This window comes from Manis javanica, chromosome 9, assembly GCF_040802235.1.
Source record: "Manis javanica isolate MJ-LG chromosome 9, MJ_LKY, whole genome shotgun sequence".
NCBI classification, from domain to species: Eukaryota; Metazoa; Chordata; class Mammalia; order Pholidota; family Manidae; genus Manis; species Manis javanica.
In genome coordinates, this window is record NC_133164.1 from 118,474,661 (window position 1) to 118,491,879 (window position 17,219).

General features: G+C 38.4%; 1 protein-coding gene and 1 long non-coding RNA gene across 3 annotated transcripts in view; one reads left to right on the plus strand and one right to left on the minus strand.

The window, feature by feature from the left end:
• The window catches only part of DOK6 (docking protein 6), a 309,246-nt gene that overhangs the window by 250,445 nt on the left and 41,582 nt on the right, over positions 1-17,219 (plus strand). For both annotated transcript variants that reach the window (XM_037000763.2, XM_037000762.2), the window contains exon 7: positions 4,861-4,978. In XM_037000763.2, the coding sequence (XP_036856658.1) occupies positions 4,861-4,978 (118 nt within the window). The remainder of the gene's footprint in view (positions 1-4,860; positions 4,979-17,219) is intronic.
• LOC118968783 (uncharacterized) overlaps positions 1-17,219 on the minus strand; it is a 200,756-nt gene that overhangs the window by 149,606 nt on the left and 33,931 nt on the right. The gene's annotated exons all lie outside the window — the stretch shown is intronic.

Genomic DNA, 17,219 nt, shown 5'->3' on the forward strand with positions numbered 1-17,219 from the left:
CAATTCTATTCTCGATGCTTCCACAGGTTATGTGGCCTTAGAAATATCTAATGCCTTAGCCTCCTGTTGTTTTTAAGAGGGATACTTCATCCTTACCTATCTGCCAGGAATTTTATGAGGCTTTAACTAGATAATATGAATGATTTCTGAACCAAATGCCAAGTAAAATGACTAAAAGACTATAAAGGTGTAGAATATTTGAATTCAGCTGAAAATAAGGAAAAGGTTTTATCCATACGTTGTAAATGCCCAGGAATTTCTACTAGACCAAGTGCAGAGGAAGCCAAGAAGAGATTAACGGATGATGAACACCATTTCTTGAAAAAGAAGCTCAGACTTTCCTGAAAAGTAGGGGGGATCAGTAACCTATTTATTTGGATGGGTGGTCTGAAACACTGGGATGGGGAGAACTTCTATAAATGGGGTTTAAAAATATACTAAAGAACGGGAAAATAAGTTACGAAACCATAAGACAGCCAGAAAGACAAAGCCTGGAAGCTTTGTATTTCCAAATACCATTTTCATGGATAAAATAATGCTTAAATACACATGAGGAAATGGGCAGAAATATGTTAATTAGTAATTTGAAATTCACACTTTCTTTCATATCTGATAAAGACTTAAAAATTGAACAAATATATAGAGAACTAAACACAGAGTGAATAGTACATGTATGTGTGTGTGGAGAAAGACTCTACATTAATTGCCAATCTTGTGAAGGACCTGTGAGACATATACAGAGATTGTTATAAGTTAGATAAAAATGAACTTCAATATATACCAACTACTCAGGCCACACTTTTTTATCACAGTGCATTATTATGTGGGTATTAATAAAATACGCACCAAAAAGCAGTATTTCAACAAAATACACACAAGCAATCTTCTGTATAAAGGAGGAAATAATGCCACAGTTATACAATTTAGGAAAGAATGACCTTTGTTCTACCTATGAAGTCATTGGGAGGTGCACAAAGTGGCATTCAGAAGCAAATTTTTTTCATTGATAAACAAATGATAATTTAAATACAAATATTCAATTCTATAAGATAGAAAAGAAGAAAACTTCAGAAAAATAGAAAGTGGAGATTAGGATAAAAGCGTCATATATAAGAAAACTGAAAAATGTAAATTCAAGTAAATTTAAAAAAACCAAATCTCTCTAAAAGACAAATTTTTAAATACATAAAAAGTTACCCAAAGTAAAAACCCTGGAAGAAAGCATTATCTGTGGGATCTGATCAGGAGACAAATCCGCCTTCTGCCCTGGAGAAAGACATTAACCTTCCCAGGCTGTTTGCTGTGCAAAAACATACGTGGATTGGCAGTAGGAACAACGGCCTTCACAAGCAATGCAGAGCTGTGAGGGATGCAGGAGAAACTGCATCCTGACATCTACCTTTTGAACCAAGTATTTTCAAAGACTTGGGGCAGTGGAGCAGAGGGTTGAAGCAGGAAATGGCATTTAAATCTCTCATTGGTATAAAAGAAATCTCAGCACTTAACAAATTAAAAAATAAATTTATTTACTTATATGTTGCCTAAATGGGGGTGAGCTGAAGCAGCCAACCTTTGTTTATATCTTCGTAAGAGTCTTCTAAAGATGAGGTTCTTTCTCATCAACTTGAGGACAGCACAGCTCTTATGTGTGTGGCGCTCAAATAAAGGCATTGACTAAATCTCCATGACACTCTTTGGGCTGAGATCATGCTCTCAGGCTGTGAGCTTTGTGAGATGGATAGTTGCAGCTCCCATCTTGTTTGATTTCTTGAAATACAGGAATTGCTTAGAAATGATCTCACAAAATCATGTTCGCTTTTGTATATGCAAATAGAGATGTGTTTGCAATATAAATACAAATTGCCCTGTATGTTTTTTGGCATACACGCTCTTATGATCATCAAAAGCCTCCAGGTCAAATTGGCAAATTGCTCTTTCAATTAAAAATGACTGTAGCATTTTAAACTTTATGTTTATCTTAATGCTTTTAATTGGATCATGATTATAATGTAAAAAGAGCAAAGGATGATTTCTATATGTCTTCTTACTGATCCCTCTTACCAAGAGAGGTTTTGTCAAGAATCTAAAATCAAAAACCAACAGAATTTTCATACAATGCTTGATATATTGCCACATTGTCATTGTACACTTCATAGAGGCCAAGTTATAGTACATTAAACTTAGCAAGAGAATTCAAAGTTGCTGCATAAATCAGATGGGTTCTATGTCATCTGATAGATTGCCAGTGATGCAAAATACTTGGCATTAGTTTGCTAGAGCTGCCATAACAAAAAGCCACAGATTTGATGGCTTAAGCAACAGACATTTATTTTCTCACAGTTCTGGTAGCTTAAGGCCAACATCAAGGCGCCAGCAGGGTCAGCTTCTCCTGAGGCTTCTCCTCAGCTTGTCGATGCCGCCTTCTCCCTGTGCCCCCGGTGCCCGTTCTTCTGTGCCCCTGCATTCCTGTATACCTATACCTAACCACTGTGAAGGCCCCGATTCCTAGTATAGTCACACAGGGAGATAGAGCTTCAGCTGGTGAATGTGGAGGGGAGCCAACTCAATCAATAACATACTCAGTAAGATATTTGGATGATGACCGATGAATGGACTCCGCAGTCTAGGAGACTTAAACATCCGAGAGGTGGTGAACAATATCTGCACCTTTGGCAGAGATCCTGAGAACATATTCGTTCACGGTTTCAAATACACATTCTCCACTTTTCTGCAATTAGACATTGAGGGAGAATAAAGAGAAACTATAGAAACAAAGGAAGAAACAGAAGGCTAAAGGGCTCCTAAAATCCAAAACAATGAAGATCATGATAAGTAGAAATGAGGAGAAAAAAACAATATAGGACAATACAGGTCAAAGTTTTATGGAGGAAACTTTTGTCAAGTGGCTTCCAGTTATTTGTTGCCAGCAAACAAAATATGTTTACTATGTTTCCATGGTGCTTAAGAGCGACCATTTGGGAAGAAGTGTGTTTACAGAAAAAGGAGGAGGAGGAAAAGTACTTGTATCAAATTCGGGGAAGATGAATTTATCTCTGAAGATCTATTGTATGCTAACTAATAAACTGTCCTATGTGAGAAAGAAGAATAAAGAGTAGAAAGAACTGTGATTGATATGAGATTCATTTTATGAATCAATGATGCTATTAATGGGTACTGCTGACACTAACTAAAGATTTGTGTGTTTAATTAAGTTTATGCCTCACATGAGAAATTGGCTGTAAAGGTCAAAGACCTTTTGTCCCAGTTTATTTCATACAATGAGCCCTGCCTCCATTCCTCACAGCAATGTGCATTTCGTGTGCATGTAGACGGCTCCTGGCATGCATGGCCCCACCCACAGAGATTCTCCAGCTGTCAGGGCTCGGGTAGAACCAGAAATGCCAGCCGGCTTCCCAAAGATTCTGCAAAGCACTGCCCTTTTGTTACCCCAAGATTGGCTTTTCCCCCAAACCCCCCCCTTATCCACCATGAGATGTGGTGTAGTTAGTGCATCTATTTTCACAGTAAGGGAAATTTTGAAATCCACTGAATTTTGGAAAACATAAAAATTGGATGCACCATTGCTCTTTGGAGCTATCTTTAAAAAGAAAAGATACCTTCAACAGGGCTAGGCTTTTAAGTCCACTGAGTAGGGCACTTCTGGGGCAAGATACAGTGATTCTAGAAATTCTGGCTTCTAAAAAGGTAAATCAGATAGATATGTTGAAGCTCTTTGGCTTCTTCTATTAAATGTAAAAACCTGTCAGTTTTATATGGCGTAGGGCCTGTTACAGCATATCGGGTACTTTCCTGACAGCACCTTCCACACAGGGGCAGGAGCAGGCGGGTATTAGGGGCAGAGGAGCTCAGGCAAGCAAGCCTCTAAGGCTACACTTGACAGGCTCCACCTCCCAGTTCTGCCAAGAGGCAGATTTTCAGGTGGAAATGTGAGATTTTATTGTTCAGGGGATTGCCCATTGCCTGTCAAAAGGTGAACATTTGCTCAGATTGCGTCTGAGAAGTGTGTACTAAAACCACATAAAACCATTTCTGGATGTTTTTTAAAACCTGGTGTGAGTCAATAAAAATAAATTTCTTTCTTGAAAATGCAGTGTAAAGTATTATTCTCTTTGAACTAATCACAAGCCTGAGCAGTGGATGTTGTATTGTGTGGATCTCGGCAGCTAACCTTAAAATTTATGTTTCAAGTAAGAAAATGTGCAACACTTATATCACAGAGCTTTTCAGGGGGAACACTTTTTTAATATGTGTGAGATGATGTCACAAGAGCAAAGAAAAAGATCCATTCGAGAAAAGAGCCACTGGGGGAGGGTAGGAGGCATCAGGAAAAATGGTAAGACACTGAAATGGGTAAAAACAATTAGTGAGATCCTGTGTTTGGCACCATTTGAGGATATCTGTTTCCGAAAGGGCTTGCACTTCCAATTTTTGAGCTATTTTATCATTTAGTCAGTTGTGGAAAGCTGATAGTAATGCAAATAATCCTTGTTCATAGGAATGCAAATAGACTTGTCTGGTGGGATACGATTGATTATTGTTCTGGCTATTTACCAGCATTCCTGATTGGCTATATGCCCATTGAATTCTCACTGGAAACAGTTGTACCATCTTTTTGTTCCTTCTTAATTTATGAGTGAGATTAAATAGTTTACAAGTGTTCATTTCATATGTTTTGTGTCATGATTTTATTTTTTAAAGTGATGCTTCAACAGCAAACTAGGCAGGTATCTATAACAGATTCTATTGAATGCCACCCACATTTAACCCACCAACTTTTGAAAGAGTGGATTTCAGTTTAATACTTGAAGTGAAGCCTGACACGCTTTCTTTTTCTTTCAGCTTCAGACAAGCTTGACTGAACCAATGACGTTATCCAAATCCATCTCTCTTCCTCGCAGTGCATACTGGCATCATATTACTCGTCAGAACAGTGTTGGTGAAATCTACAGTTTGCAAGGTAAGTGACTTTAAAATGATAAAATGGCACCTCCTTTGGCTTCACAGAATGGACAGAATTGCATACCTCCTGTATGCAGATTGCTCCACATTTGCATTGTGTGTGCTTTTCCTCTATTTCTATTTATCAGCTGTCACTGGCCACAGTGGGAGCCCTGAGATTTACAGCGGCTTTTCTAAAGCTATCACTTTGTAGACTCATGGTAAAAATTATTCCAAATACCATGGAGGGCTGAGGACTTAATCTGGCACAGGAACTTAACCAGCACATTATACAAAACATATTATCAGAAGCAAAATGGACCTAATACTAGGGTGTTTAATGTGTTTTAAAAAAAATTTCTTTCTTAGCATTTTTTTCTTAATAGGATTGAATATGTATTCAGGAGGCAGACTTCAGGCTCTCTAATAAAATATCCCATAAACCTGCTCACAGAAGTCTTAAAGTTTAGACAAAGTTTGACATAGGAACAACTTGGGAGGGTGCAGGGAAGGAAACAAGAGTCAGCAGTTCGCTTCTGAGTTCCCTAGTGATGAATGGCTGACCGTGCATGGGATGGCTTACGACATGAATCAGAGATCCACAGCAGGCATCCGATCAACAAAAGCAGAAACCTTGACTTCGGTGTTTTTCCTCCCGTTCCTTCCATATTGTCCAAAGATAATCTTATCCATGAGATATAATGTTCAGGTGCAAGCAGCTGACTAACAGTTGACCAAGACTGAAGGAAGCAGGAACTAATAGAAATAAAGCTAACAAAACAAAGCTGAGACACCCCCTGCCAAACATATTTTGAGTGCAATAATCTTAAACATAATAAGTACCAAATAACTATCTGGAGAATGTGGTTAGGCATTCAGTATATCTTTTCCTTTAATACCTTAACTACTGCTTGTGTTAACAAATGCTAAATATTAGGGAATAGCAAATCAAAACCACATGAGACACCACCTCACACCAGTCAGGATGGCCACTCTCCAAAAGATAAGAGCAAGTGTTGACAAGGATGTGGAGGGAAGAGAACCCTTCTATGCTGCTGGTGGGAATATAAATTGGTGCAGCCCCTGTGGAAAGCCATAGGGAAGTTCCTCAAAATACTAAAAATAAAAATACCATACAACCCAGTAATTCCACTTCTAGGAATTTACTCAAGAAAACAAAATGCCTGATTTGAAAAGATAAATGTGCCGTTGTATTTATCGCCACATTAATTACAACAGCCAAGATATGGAAGCAACCAGAGTGTCCCTCAATAAATGAATGGATAAAGAAGACGTGTACATATACACAATGGAATATTATTCATCCATAAAAAAGAAAGAAACCTTGCCACTGGCAACAACATGGATGGACCTAGAGAGTATTATGCTAAGTGAAACACGCCAGGCAGAGAAAGACAAATGCTGTCTTTCCCTTATATATGGAATTGAAAAACAAATCAAAACAAAATCAACTAAAATAGGAGTATACCCTATCTTGCCTGAGGATTTCAGTCCCAGGCAAGTTCACTATGGCTTCAGTGAGACCAAGAAAAGACAACGGAATGTTCTTGGGGTAAAAGGGTTTATACCCAGCTTTATAGGTTGAGAACTAGAGTCAAGTCTGCATTCAGCAGTCTGCAGGTCTGTAATTCACTCTGTCTCTGCCTCCTCCCAGGGCACTAGGCAGAGCTCTTTATATAGTGGCTCAGTCAATAATAGCTCATCACCTATGGGTATGGAAGCATTTGCCTAGCAGCAAGCTAGTTATATCAAGTAGTTTAGGGTCAGGTGAGGATCCTGACCATAGAAACTTCCATGTACCCCACAACCCATAGACACTAAGAAGTGACTAGTGGTTACTAGGTGAGAGAGGTTGGGGTGGGTGGGTGGGGAAGGTGAGGGGGATAAAAGAGGCACAAAAATCTCAATCATAATATTAAGTTGGTCATGGGGATAGTACAGCATGAAGAATATAAACAGTGGTTCTGTAACATCTTCCCATGTTGACAGTAATTGCACTAGTTGGGGTGAGAGTGTAATAATGTATGTAACTGTTGAACCACTGTGTTATATACTTAAAATCAATATAATATTGTATATAAACTATACTTCAATTAAAAAAATCAGTGCTAAATGTTTTGACAAAAAGGAAATATTTGTTACAAACTAATGGAAGTAGTATATTTTTAAAGCAATATTTCCTTGCCCGGGTTTCAAACCTAAACAAGTGGGATTTGATCAGTGGGAATTACTGATTAAAGATACATTCTGTGAGCAAAAGCACTCAGAACAATTTTAGTTACTTATTGAAGATAATTGTATTTTATATTTAAATCAACTCTCTTCTGGCCAACTTAACTATCTGTATTTAATAGGTAGTCATCCTTTTGTATTATTTGTATGAGAAAACTTTTAATACAATAAGAACTAGAGGACTGAGCGAAAAAAGGGGATATGACAATTTCAGGAATCAAAAAAAGGGGATCTACTTATTTTCTTCTTTTCCTCCACAAATGCCAACAACCATATCCTAAAATTGCCTGAGCCCTGATCTTATAACATTAATCTTCTTGTTTCTATGAGTAGACATGGTTAGAAAGCATTCTTTTAATATAAGATTGTTTTTATTTATACATAAACATAAAAATGTGTAAGTATTGTTTTAAAAAACTTCAACTAAGTAAATTTCACAGGTTTTACTGGCTTTATTCAATGGTTCACGAATTGAGCAGCATCTCATCTAGCAGAGAGAAAGGAGCTCGGAGGAGCTGAACAAGAGAAAAGACCTTTACAGACCGAAGGGAGCAGGGGCAGGGAAGTTATAGTAGCAAAAAGGGGCTTGGGTGCGGCAAGGTCACCTTTCTTCAGTGGATGTCAGGGTCTGTCAGGTGGATTATCTCACTAATGCTGACCAGGCAATCCCTAACTGTATTTAAGCGATTTAAGATTTTTCTATTTTCCCAATTGTACTTAGATGGATTAAGATTTTTGTTTCTGGAAGAGCTAAAACTGTAATTCAGTATTAAGTCTTGGGCTGGTGACAGTCTTAGCACAAGTAACTCTATTTTTGGTCTGTTTTCATGAGTTTAGCAATATTGAAATTCAATAGAAGAAAACAAACTATAGAATGTTTGATAAAATAAAGATCGTCAAATTTCTAAGCTAAAAGAAAGTGAGATATTAATACAAATAGGTAGGAGATAGGTTGGAACCAACATAATCGTAAGTGGGCTTTAACAAGGGTTTAGGCTATAATTCCGGCAAATAAAAGACTGTTGCCTTCATGGTGCACACAGGAAACTCTTTCTGGAGGGCTAAGATTTAGGTTGATACACAGGATCATATATCATTTCATATCAAGTTAACAAAAATAACAGAATACATTGAAATTTCTTCAAATTTCTCCAGATTCTCTTCTTGGAGGACAACGTTGATTTACACAATAAAACAGAACCAGTAACTGACTAGAAGAGTCTAGGCTTTATCTCACTAATTCTAGTTTCTAGCAAAAAAGTTAAGGGCTTAAAATGTGTCCTCAATTATGATGAACAATTTGCTTAGAGGTGCTCAATATCATATTCTTGTTATTTATTGTTCATTTTTGTGTGACAAAATTATCCACCAGCTAAGGTCATCATTGCAAATGAGGTAAATATAGAATACATTTGAGGGTGAACTACATTTCCCTACACCGTGGCTTGTTTGTGTATAATACATAGCTTAACACAATACATGTGGCCACTATATATGCCCCCTGTTTATGATTACATCATATAGAGAAATATATAAATATTTAGACAGATAATAGAGATAGATAGATAAGTAGATAATATATAGAGAGAGACAGATACAAACTTGTCAGTTATACTTTGACAGGGGTGACTTATTTTACTCTCCATTTGTTCTGTTGAGGAGGTCCTATTAAGCAGAGGACAAGAGACTTTTAATGATAATTTTTTGGGGGGTGTAATCTACATAGGCTACACCCTAAAGGAATCAGGCAGAATAAAAACTACTGAACCAAGAAGGAAGTAAAAATGGAAACACTGAACCTCAGCACCCCTTATGTACATCTACAGTTTTTCCCTCCAAATGTAATGTATTTACACGCGTGGCTATGTTGTATCTGGCTTCCTCAGACATGCCTCTTGGAGAGGTACCACCTCTTCTTTACAAAGAGGAGGATACAGTGACAGCGGTCATCACCCAGCTTCCAGAGTCAAAGGAAAAAAGCTGGGCAATGGCGGGTGTTAGATCCTCAAGTAAACCGCAGGGAGCAGTGAGAAATAAAAATATATTTTTAGAATTTTTTCATTGTATTTTTTTACATTCTAACTGAACCAGCTGAAATCAATATGAATTAATTTCAGCAGGCTTTCCCACTCACAAGGTAAAGGCGGAAAAGTTTTATATATTTAAAGTGTAATAGATTGGGATTCATTAATAAACAGCTCATGTCCTAAAATTTAAAAAAAATGTTCGTGGTGTGAAAACAAATCTATTCTGCATTAAGACTTACCTGTAACTTCAATTGCCTGTCAACCTCAAAACTGCACTTGGCTTGGTTTTACTGTATTCATTTATATCTGTTGTGTAACTACGGCAGCAAGGTACCCCCGGAAGGACTAGCGCACCAACACAGACACCCTGCATTTACTTTAATGTTCAGAAGAGAAGTGCAATATAATCTGCCAGTTCTCTCCATGCTGCTCCCAGAATGGTGCTCAGAAAATGTATGTTTTTATGGTTTCTCTATTATACGCTAGCTCTCCCGAGTCAGAAGATTGAGAAAATAAATGAGTAGCTTCAGCAAGTCCGAGGCGGCCAGCTAGTGTTTAAAATCTCTACCCCTAATGGCGTGTGATAGGTTATGTCATCTCTTCCTGCAGAAGTGATCAAAAAGACTTCCTTTTCTCGATTTCTGCCAGATAATAAGGATGACTGATTTGTATTAAAAGGTAATTTTCTACTTCTATCTCTCTAACTTGTGCATTTATGAAAAATGTTCGCGTCACAACACATTCCGGTGATGTTATCATTAGACTTAGGGAAACCTAAGAGGTCCAGGGAAAGAAACCTGTGAACTCCGCTCAAACGTAAGTGCTTTTAAAATGCAAATTCATTCACTATTGACAGAATTGTGATTTTAGTTTGAAGGCCTGCAGCAGAAAATGCATTAAGAGCCTGAGGAACACTTTTTAAAAAGGTGAAAGAAAGGGAGGGAGGAAGAGAAAAAGGAAAAGAACAAAACCTTTGAGGGGTCACAGTTTTCCTTTCGGCGGGGCTCTCACCTTGACTGTAGTCACGACATTTACATGACAGACTGTGTAGCAGGGCCTTACATCGGATTTGTGAAGATGGCAAAAGCGTTTACTGAAAATGACAAATCAAACTAGTGAAAAACCATGGTTGGGACCACGCCCCGGCGGGCACTCGCTGAGCCTCTGTTCAGTGCAAAAAGGAATTGGAAAAGGCGTTATAAAGGCTACGTAAGGGGGTGGCGCTGCTGCCTGTCTCCTGCCTGGGGAAAATTCTCAACCAGGACCACCAAGAAACAGTGTCCAGTGCCACCCGCAGCCTCTCCTGGGCAGCCCATCGGCGCCTCGGGTGAGCCCAGGTCCTTGTCAGCTTGTCCACCTCTACGACTTTGCACGCAGACGCCTGCTGCTGCTGGTCTCTATGTGGAGCCCAGGACCCGCTGTCACAGGCTGTGCATCCGTCCCTATGACCTGATAGTTGGGTTTCAGTCTCTCCACCTGCTGCCTTCTCTCTGGAAAAGTTCTTCCACACGCTGTGGGGAAGGGACGCTAAGAATGTAGGCTGAGAATGGCCCCCAGTGAACGGGTTTATAGGATTGAGTGCTGTCCTTAAACATCCCCCTATGCATTTAATCACTTATTTATTTATTTATTTATTTTTACACAAAATTATACGGGATATACTGTGACTCCTTTTTAAACAGCCTGCACAACGGCACTCTCTGAACCCAGGAAGATCCGGGGTGCCATTTGTCAAGGCGGTACCTTTTGGAGTTTTCCTTTCATGAACGCTGATTAATATTCAAACGCCGGCTCTGACTCGCCTCCCTGCCTCTGCCGGTGCGTCTCTAATTGAGCTCCAGCCCGCGGGTGCCAGCCCGCAGCACACCCGCTCACACAGGGGCACCACACCGCACGCTCGCCCAGGGGCGTCTGCGGCTCCAATTTCTCAGACGCACAGGATGCCAACAGGCGATTAGCATTAGAGATAACCTTCAGGGAACAGGGAACAGAGTTTTGACATAGATTAGGGAAGTAAATCAAAAGATTTACTTATTCTTTGCTCGGCTTCTTTACTGCCCATTCAGTTTCAAGTTCGCATCGTTTGTAAATCGCTTCCATTGAGGTCTTCTATTTAAATTTTCATTATAGCATGTTTTCCAAATTGCAAAGTTAATAAAAATAAAAGCTTCCAGTAACAATTTTAAAAAGAAACGAAAATTGTACCAATAGAGAGAAAGAACCTGCATCATATGTTCAAGCTACCATCTTCTTAGGATTCGGTCTGCACACCAGTGAACCAGTCGTGGCGGCCACTAGGCCCCAGATACATCACACGCTCTCCGCAAGAGCCAGGCGTGCTGGCGGTGATTGGGCAACAAGTCCCTTAAAAATATGAGCCATTTTCTAGAACAAGACTTTCTGTCTATTGAACCTTCTTTACGGACATTGACTGTATATCCTAACCTTAAGAAGGTAAGTCAAAGGCAGGAAATGCCTCCCTAGATATGTTTTCAGAGATAAATGAGTCGATTGCTCCTCAAAACGGAGACTATAAAAATGCCAGAAATAGTCTGACTATGAGACATTTCACACACCCTGACGTCATCATTCATCACTCCATCCCCGGGGCTCCCACCCACTTATGTGCAACTTTAATACATCCATGTATTTGTTTATCGACATGCTTCTTCCATAAGATGAAGAGTTTGGGGCTTCAAGTGATTTGTTTCATCCCCATACCTCAGCCAAATTTGGGGGTTCAATCATTGTGAAGAGAAGAGGTACTATCTGCAGAGGTTAAAATCCTGAGTTTGGGAGTTAAACGAACCTGAGTTTGAATATTAATTAATTTTACCACTGTTGAGTTATGTGACTTTGGGCAATTTACTTCATCCTTCTAAGCCTCGTTTTCCTCATCCCTAAAATGAGGATAATTGCACCTATCTTGGCACTTAAATGCGGTCATCCACATAAGGTATAATATTCCGTAATTATGAACCATTGCCAATATACTGAAGTAAATTAAATTTCCACTAAGGAGTTTCTTTCTCTGATGAAGGCAAACGCACTATCCTACTCCAATTTATTCTAGTATTTACTTTAAAGTATTAAAGAGTTTCTACCATGTGTGAGGAATTTCCCTTTGTTGTAAGGACTTAAGAAATGGTTTCTACTATTCAAAGTTCTAGAAAAACAAAATCTAACTCAAAACCTAACCCTATGTTCTTAATGACAGAAAAAATAATGTCAGTCTTCCCTCTTCAGTGTTTTTTTTTCCTTCGCATCAGTGAGTTTAAACAAGACACCAGCCCCCGGGCAGGTGAAGCCCTTCTCCCACGCCTTACATCTCTCAGCCCAGTAGCTCAAGGGAAATTGGACCCTGCTTTTTGGACCAAGCTGTCTGGAAGGACTTGTTCAGTTCAATGAAGGGGAGGTGCCCTCACTCTCACACCCAAGATCAACTCTTGCTAATTAGGTAACCCTGACTGACGAGAAGCCTTCCAAGAAATTTCTGCCTGATATCTCTCCTAATGTAGACTAGCCATTTTTTACTAACTATATTCTTCTTGAGCCAGTTATTACTAAACTCATTCTCTCATGGGATGCATTTTACTGCCTGGACCAGAGGAGAGGGGCAAGATTTTGATAATTCATGAAGTTCTTCTGATGCAGCACAGTGTAAAATATGAAGACAGCTCACGGGGTGAAATATAGCCAAGTCACCCATTTAATTACTGTTTACCAGATAGGTAAACGTAGCTAGGAAAAGATAGAAAACTCCGTTCCCAGATGTTACATTAGATTAGTGTGACCTACGATGGTTTCATTAAAATTAATTGTTTCACTCTCTTTAACTCAAGCCTGAAATTGAAGTTTCAGTTTCAGGCTTGAATGAAACCTAAAACCTGGTGTCTATACTTGGTGTTTCTCTGTCAAGCTCACCCCATCCAATTTTTAAAATATAATAGGTAATTTATTAAGTTCTATATTAGTCAAACATTTTTTATGGAAAATACATATTCTATTTTAGTCAGTAGGGAGTAAACGTAGTACATTAAATTAGTTCAGGGGAAAGTCAATAGAATCACTACAGAAGGGCAGGCGTGTTTGTCTTGAACATATGTGCACCTGCAGGCACGCACACACACACGGAGCCACCTGCCTCACTGCTGTCTCACCACATATTGCCTTCCAGAAAAACGTGCCGATTAGGCTGTGTTTCACAAATTAAGAACTACATACAAGAACGATTGCATAACCTGTGCTTGTGTCTGTAGCCCTCATAAGCACCATCCTGATTTAGTAGAAACTTTTCTTTGAGAACAGTTTATCCTTTATGAATTTATTTATAAAATATTTTAAATTTATCTAAAATTTTGGTAGTAAAATTAAGCATTGTTCTTAAATTCATAGTCACACAAAAAAAAACATTTTTTTTCTGGAAAAAAATAGAGTATAGTCAGTTTTATTTTCAAGCACATCTCTACATTAATGTTACAACTTCTTTAGGGGCACATTAAATAACTTGATGTACCTATAAATGAAAATCATAATATGCTATTCATTTCATAATCTACTGCCTATTTCCTGGGTCTCTGCACAGAATCTATCTTTCTGAAGGCAAGGAGACACTAAGAGTCAAGAAATCAGAGATTTCATCCCAGTTGAGTGATTTAACAGTCACCCAATTTTATTTAAGCACTTGTGATCTCCCCACTCAGCAAATGGGTACGAGTAGATTACTCACCTGGTATCGACAGAGAAATGCACGCTCTGAAGATCCAGTGAGGAAATAGAACATGTTGGAAAATTCTTCATAGGAAAGAAAGGAGGTTTCTTTTACACAATCTATGAACAAGATATTGTGCTGGGTAATATCACAAATATAATCTCATATAAACCACACAAAGTCCTGAGAAGGTAAAATGTTATGGATGCAGTTTTTATAGATGGAGACAGTTTGTTTCATTGTCAACTTAGCTTCTGTTTACTGAGCAAGTTACACCATGTCATGATGTATGATTTTCCCAACAACTGTCCAAGATAGATACTGTCATGGTCTCAGTTTGCAAATAAGGAGTTTCAATGCAAAAAAATAACTTGCCAAAAGACCAAGAGTAGGATTCTCAACCCACCCAGTATTAATTTTCTAGCTGGATAGCCGCCAGGCTAAGAAAGCTATGTAATTGACCCAGGGTGTGACAGAATTTAAGGCAAGATGGAATGAAACATTGGTAATTGCTCCCCTTCTGCCCAGGCGCATTCTCTTTGAACCATAATCAAGGTTTACAAGAATTATTCCTCCAGAAAGCAGGCAGGCAACAGCTATTCTCAAATGTGCTTTAAATGAGACAACCCAGATGGAAGCCATCTAAGCAATTTCTGGAAAATCTGGTCTTCAAAGTCAAGTCCTCTTAGGCTTGGGCACTGCTTTTAAGCTTTTCATAGAGCAGCCTTGCTCCTTTTGTGGAACAATTTAAAGCACATTGTGTATGTAAATTACTTGGTTTAACTCTTGAGAGTTGCCATTACTTTTCATTATTACTTTTCAAGCTTTTTAACCAAGTTTTACAGCAAGTTTAAATGTGTCTCCCTTAGTTCCAATTTCTTTAGAAGTGTCTTACTTTGGAGATTCAAAATCACTTTCCCAGTAGCAAATCCCTTTAATTTAATGCCCTTTCCTTCCTCCTAAGTATTTTCTTCTCTTTTCTTTAGGCATTAATGCTGACATGCAGAAAGAGCTGCCCTGTTGTGTTAGTATGTGTGTCTTCCATCACCAAAGTGCAAATGTCTTCTTAAGCAAGCTTTATTTTCCTTAAATAAGCAATTTTTATGTCTTCATTAAAAAGTGACATTTTTAAACTTAACGTAGTATTATTTCTGAAAACCTTCCCAAAGTCTGAGGAATAAATACGTAAAATGGAACTGAAATTAACACAGAAACTTTTAATTGCAAAATGAACACACCCTCATAGAGAAAAAGCAACAACAAATATGTGGATAAAAAAGTAACAATCAGCACTAATTTCACCATATATTTTTTACCTTTTGGAATATCAGTATAGAAATATAGGTAAAAATAGAAATTAAGATAGAATTCAAATATATTTATAAAATTAAAATCAGACTGCATATGATGCCATGTGTTCTGTGTTTAGGTGTTTTTGCTTCCGATATTTGTAAGATGAAAATAAAAAACATGAGTGCATGAAAGTGGAAGTTAATTTAGCAGTAGAAATAGGACAGTTTCTCGTGTGTGTGTGTGTGTGTGCGTGTGTAATCTGCCCCTCTATCGTAGTTCATTTATCTTCATATTTAAAAATCTCTTCCTTGGTTCCCCTCATGGTAAATGGTATTAGTGAGCCTGCAACTCCTGTAACATCCTTTAAACCTGGACTTCTGTCTGTGAATCTACCTATAATGTACTTTTCATATAGTCACAATTTTGTGAAAAATAATCTGAATCTATGATAACACCCTGTTTATTGTGCCATTACTGGAAGAAGAAAATACCTACTTTTAATCTGATTTGTATAAATGATTGTGTAATCATATAAATAACAGGACCTGAAAATGTGGACCCACCTTCCCATTTAAATACCAAATCTATCATATCTAAAATATATCATTATTTCTGAGAATAATTCTGAAATTATAATTAAAAGTTAAGAATATGCCTCAGTAATGTAGAAGAAGGAGTTTTTGCAGACACAATCTCTCTTTCTATAAAGAATAGAATGTTAAACAATATCTCCTGTGTATAAGAGTTTACTTATTATGTAGTTGAATCCATGCTAGGGGCTGATGACAAAATAGAGCTGAGATTTTAAGTAAGAGCCATGTGATCATGTTTAAGATTTCTGAAAGTACGCAGGATGGGAAGAGGTCTGTGTTTTTTATCTCTTGTTTTCCAGTGGACACAAAGATGTGAATATTTCTGGGCTCTCCGCTTCAGAGCCAGATGTAGTAGCTGTAGGATTTCTATCTTTAGCTTAGTGAGGTCTCCACTGATTTCTCTGCTCACCTTGTGACAGAGGGCCATTTGTTGGAAATATTGTGGTGTACTCTGTCTTTGCAATACCTGCAATCACTTTCAGTCACCAAGAGAAAATGCTCTGAAAATAGTTTCCTAATTCCAATTGGTCTTCTGCTCGTTCTCTTCAGAATGTTCAGAGGAGAATGTCAGAAGATGGTTTCCTTGACTTAAATAATTTGCAGTATTAGATGGGAGAATTTTTTCTTTAGTGCTAAAAATGAGTTTTTTCCAAAGGAAGAGTGAAGCACAAAGCTTTTAGTTCATAAGCCTAACTGTTTTGTTTTCTCCTGTGACATTTCATAGATTGCTTGAAGAAAATATACCCTTGAGTATATATCTAATACCTGTTTTCAAACTTCCTGCGTAAGGTGGCCACATAGCAGAAGTGAGGGAATATGTGCCCCTACAGGAGGTCCCAAATCAGCCCAATAAAAAGGGCAAATTATCCTTAAAGTCTCATCTTAAAATGTTATAATTGACCTCTGTTCTCCATAATCTATCCATGTGCATTTTAGACTAAATACATTCACCCTCAATGCCAAACTTCCTTCTGAGGGTATCTATACTCTTGTTCTAGTTTATTTATTAAATGAATGGACGTTCTTCTCCCATGAGAAGCTGCTGAGTCACCAGGCACCTCTAAGGTACCCTGAAATCCCCCCATGGCACAGCCCTCCTGGAGCGACTTCAGGAACAGGGGTTATACTTGCAACCCTCAAGTCTCACAAAAGTCTATATTTTATTGGACATTTCTATTTTTTCCCCTACAAAGTGCTAGCAAGCTTTAGAGTAACTGAGGGTAACGTGGGTCTCTCCTAGATTGAACTGACGGCCCTGAAATCCTCTTCTTCACAAAGCAGGTTAACCCCCGACATGGGGGCAGACCTGCACACCACCGAGCGTGCTAACCTGAGCAGGAACCTGGAAACCTCCTGAACCCTTCCCTCATCCACCCACACAGC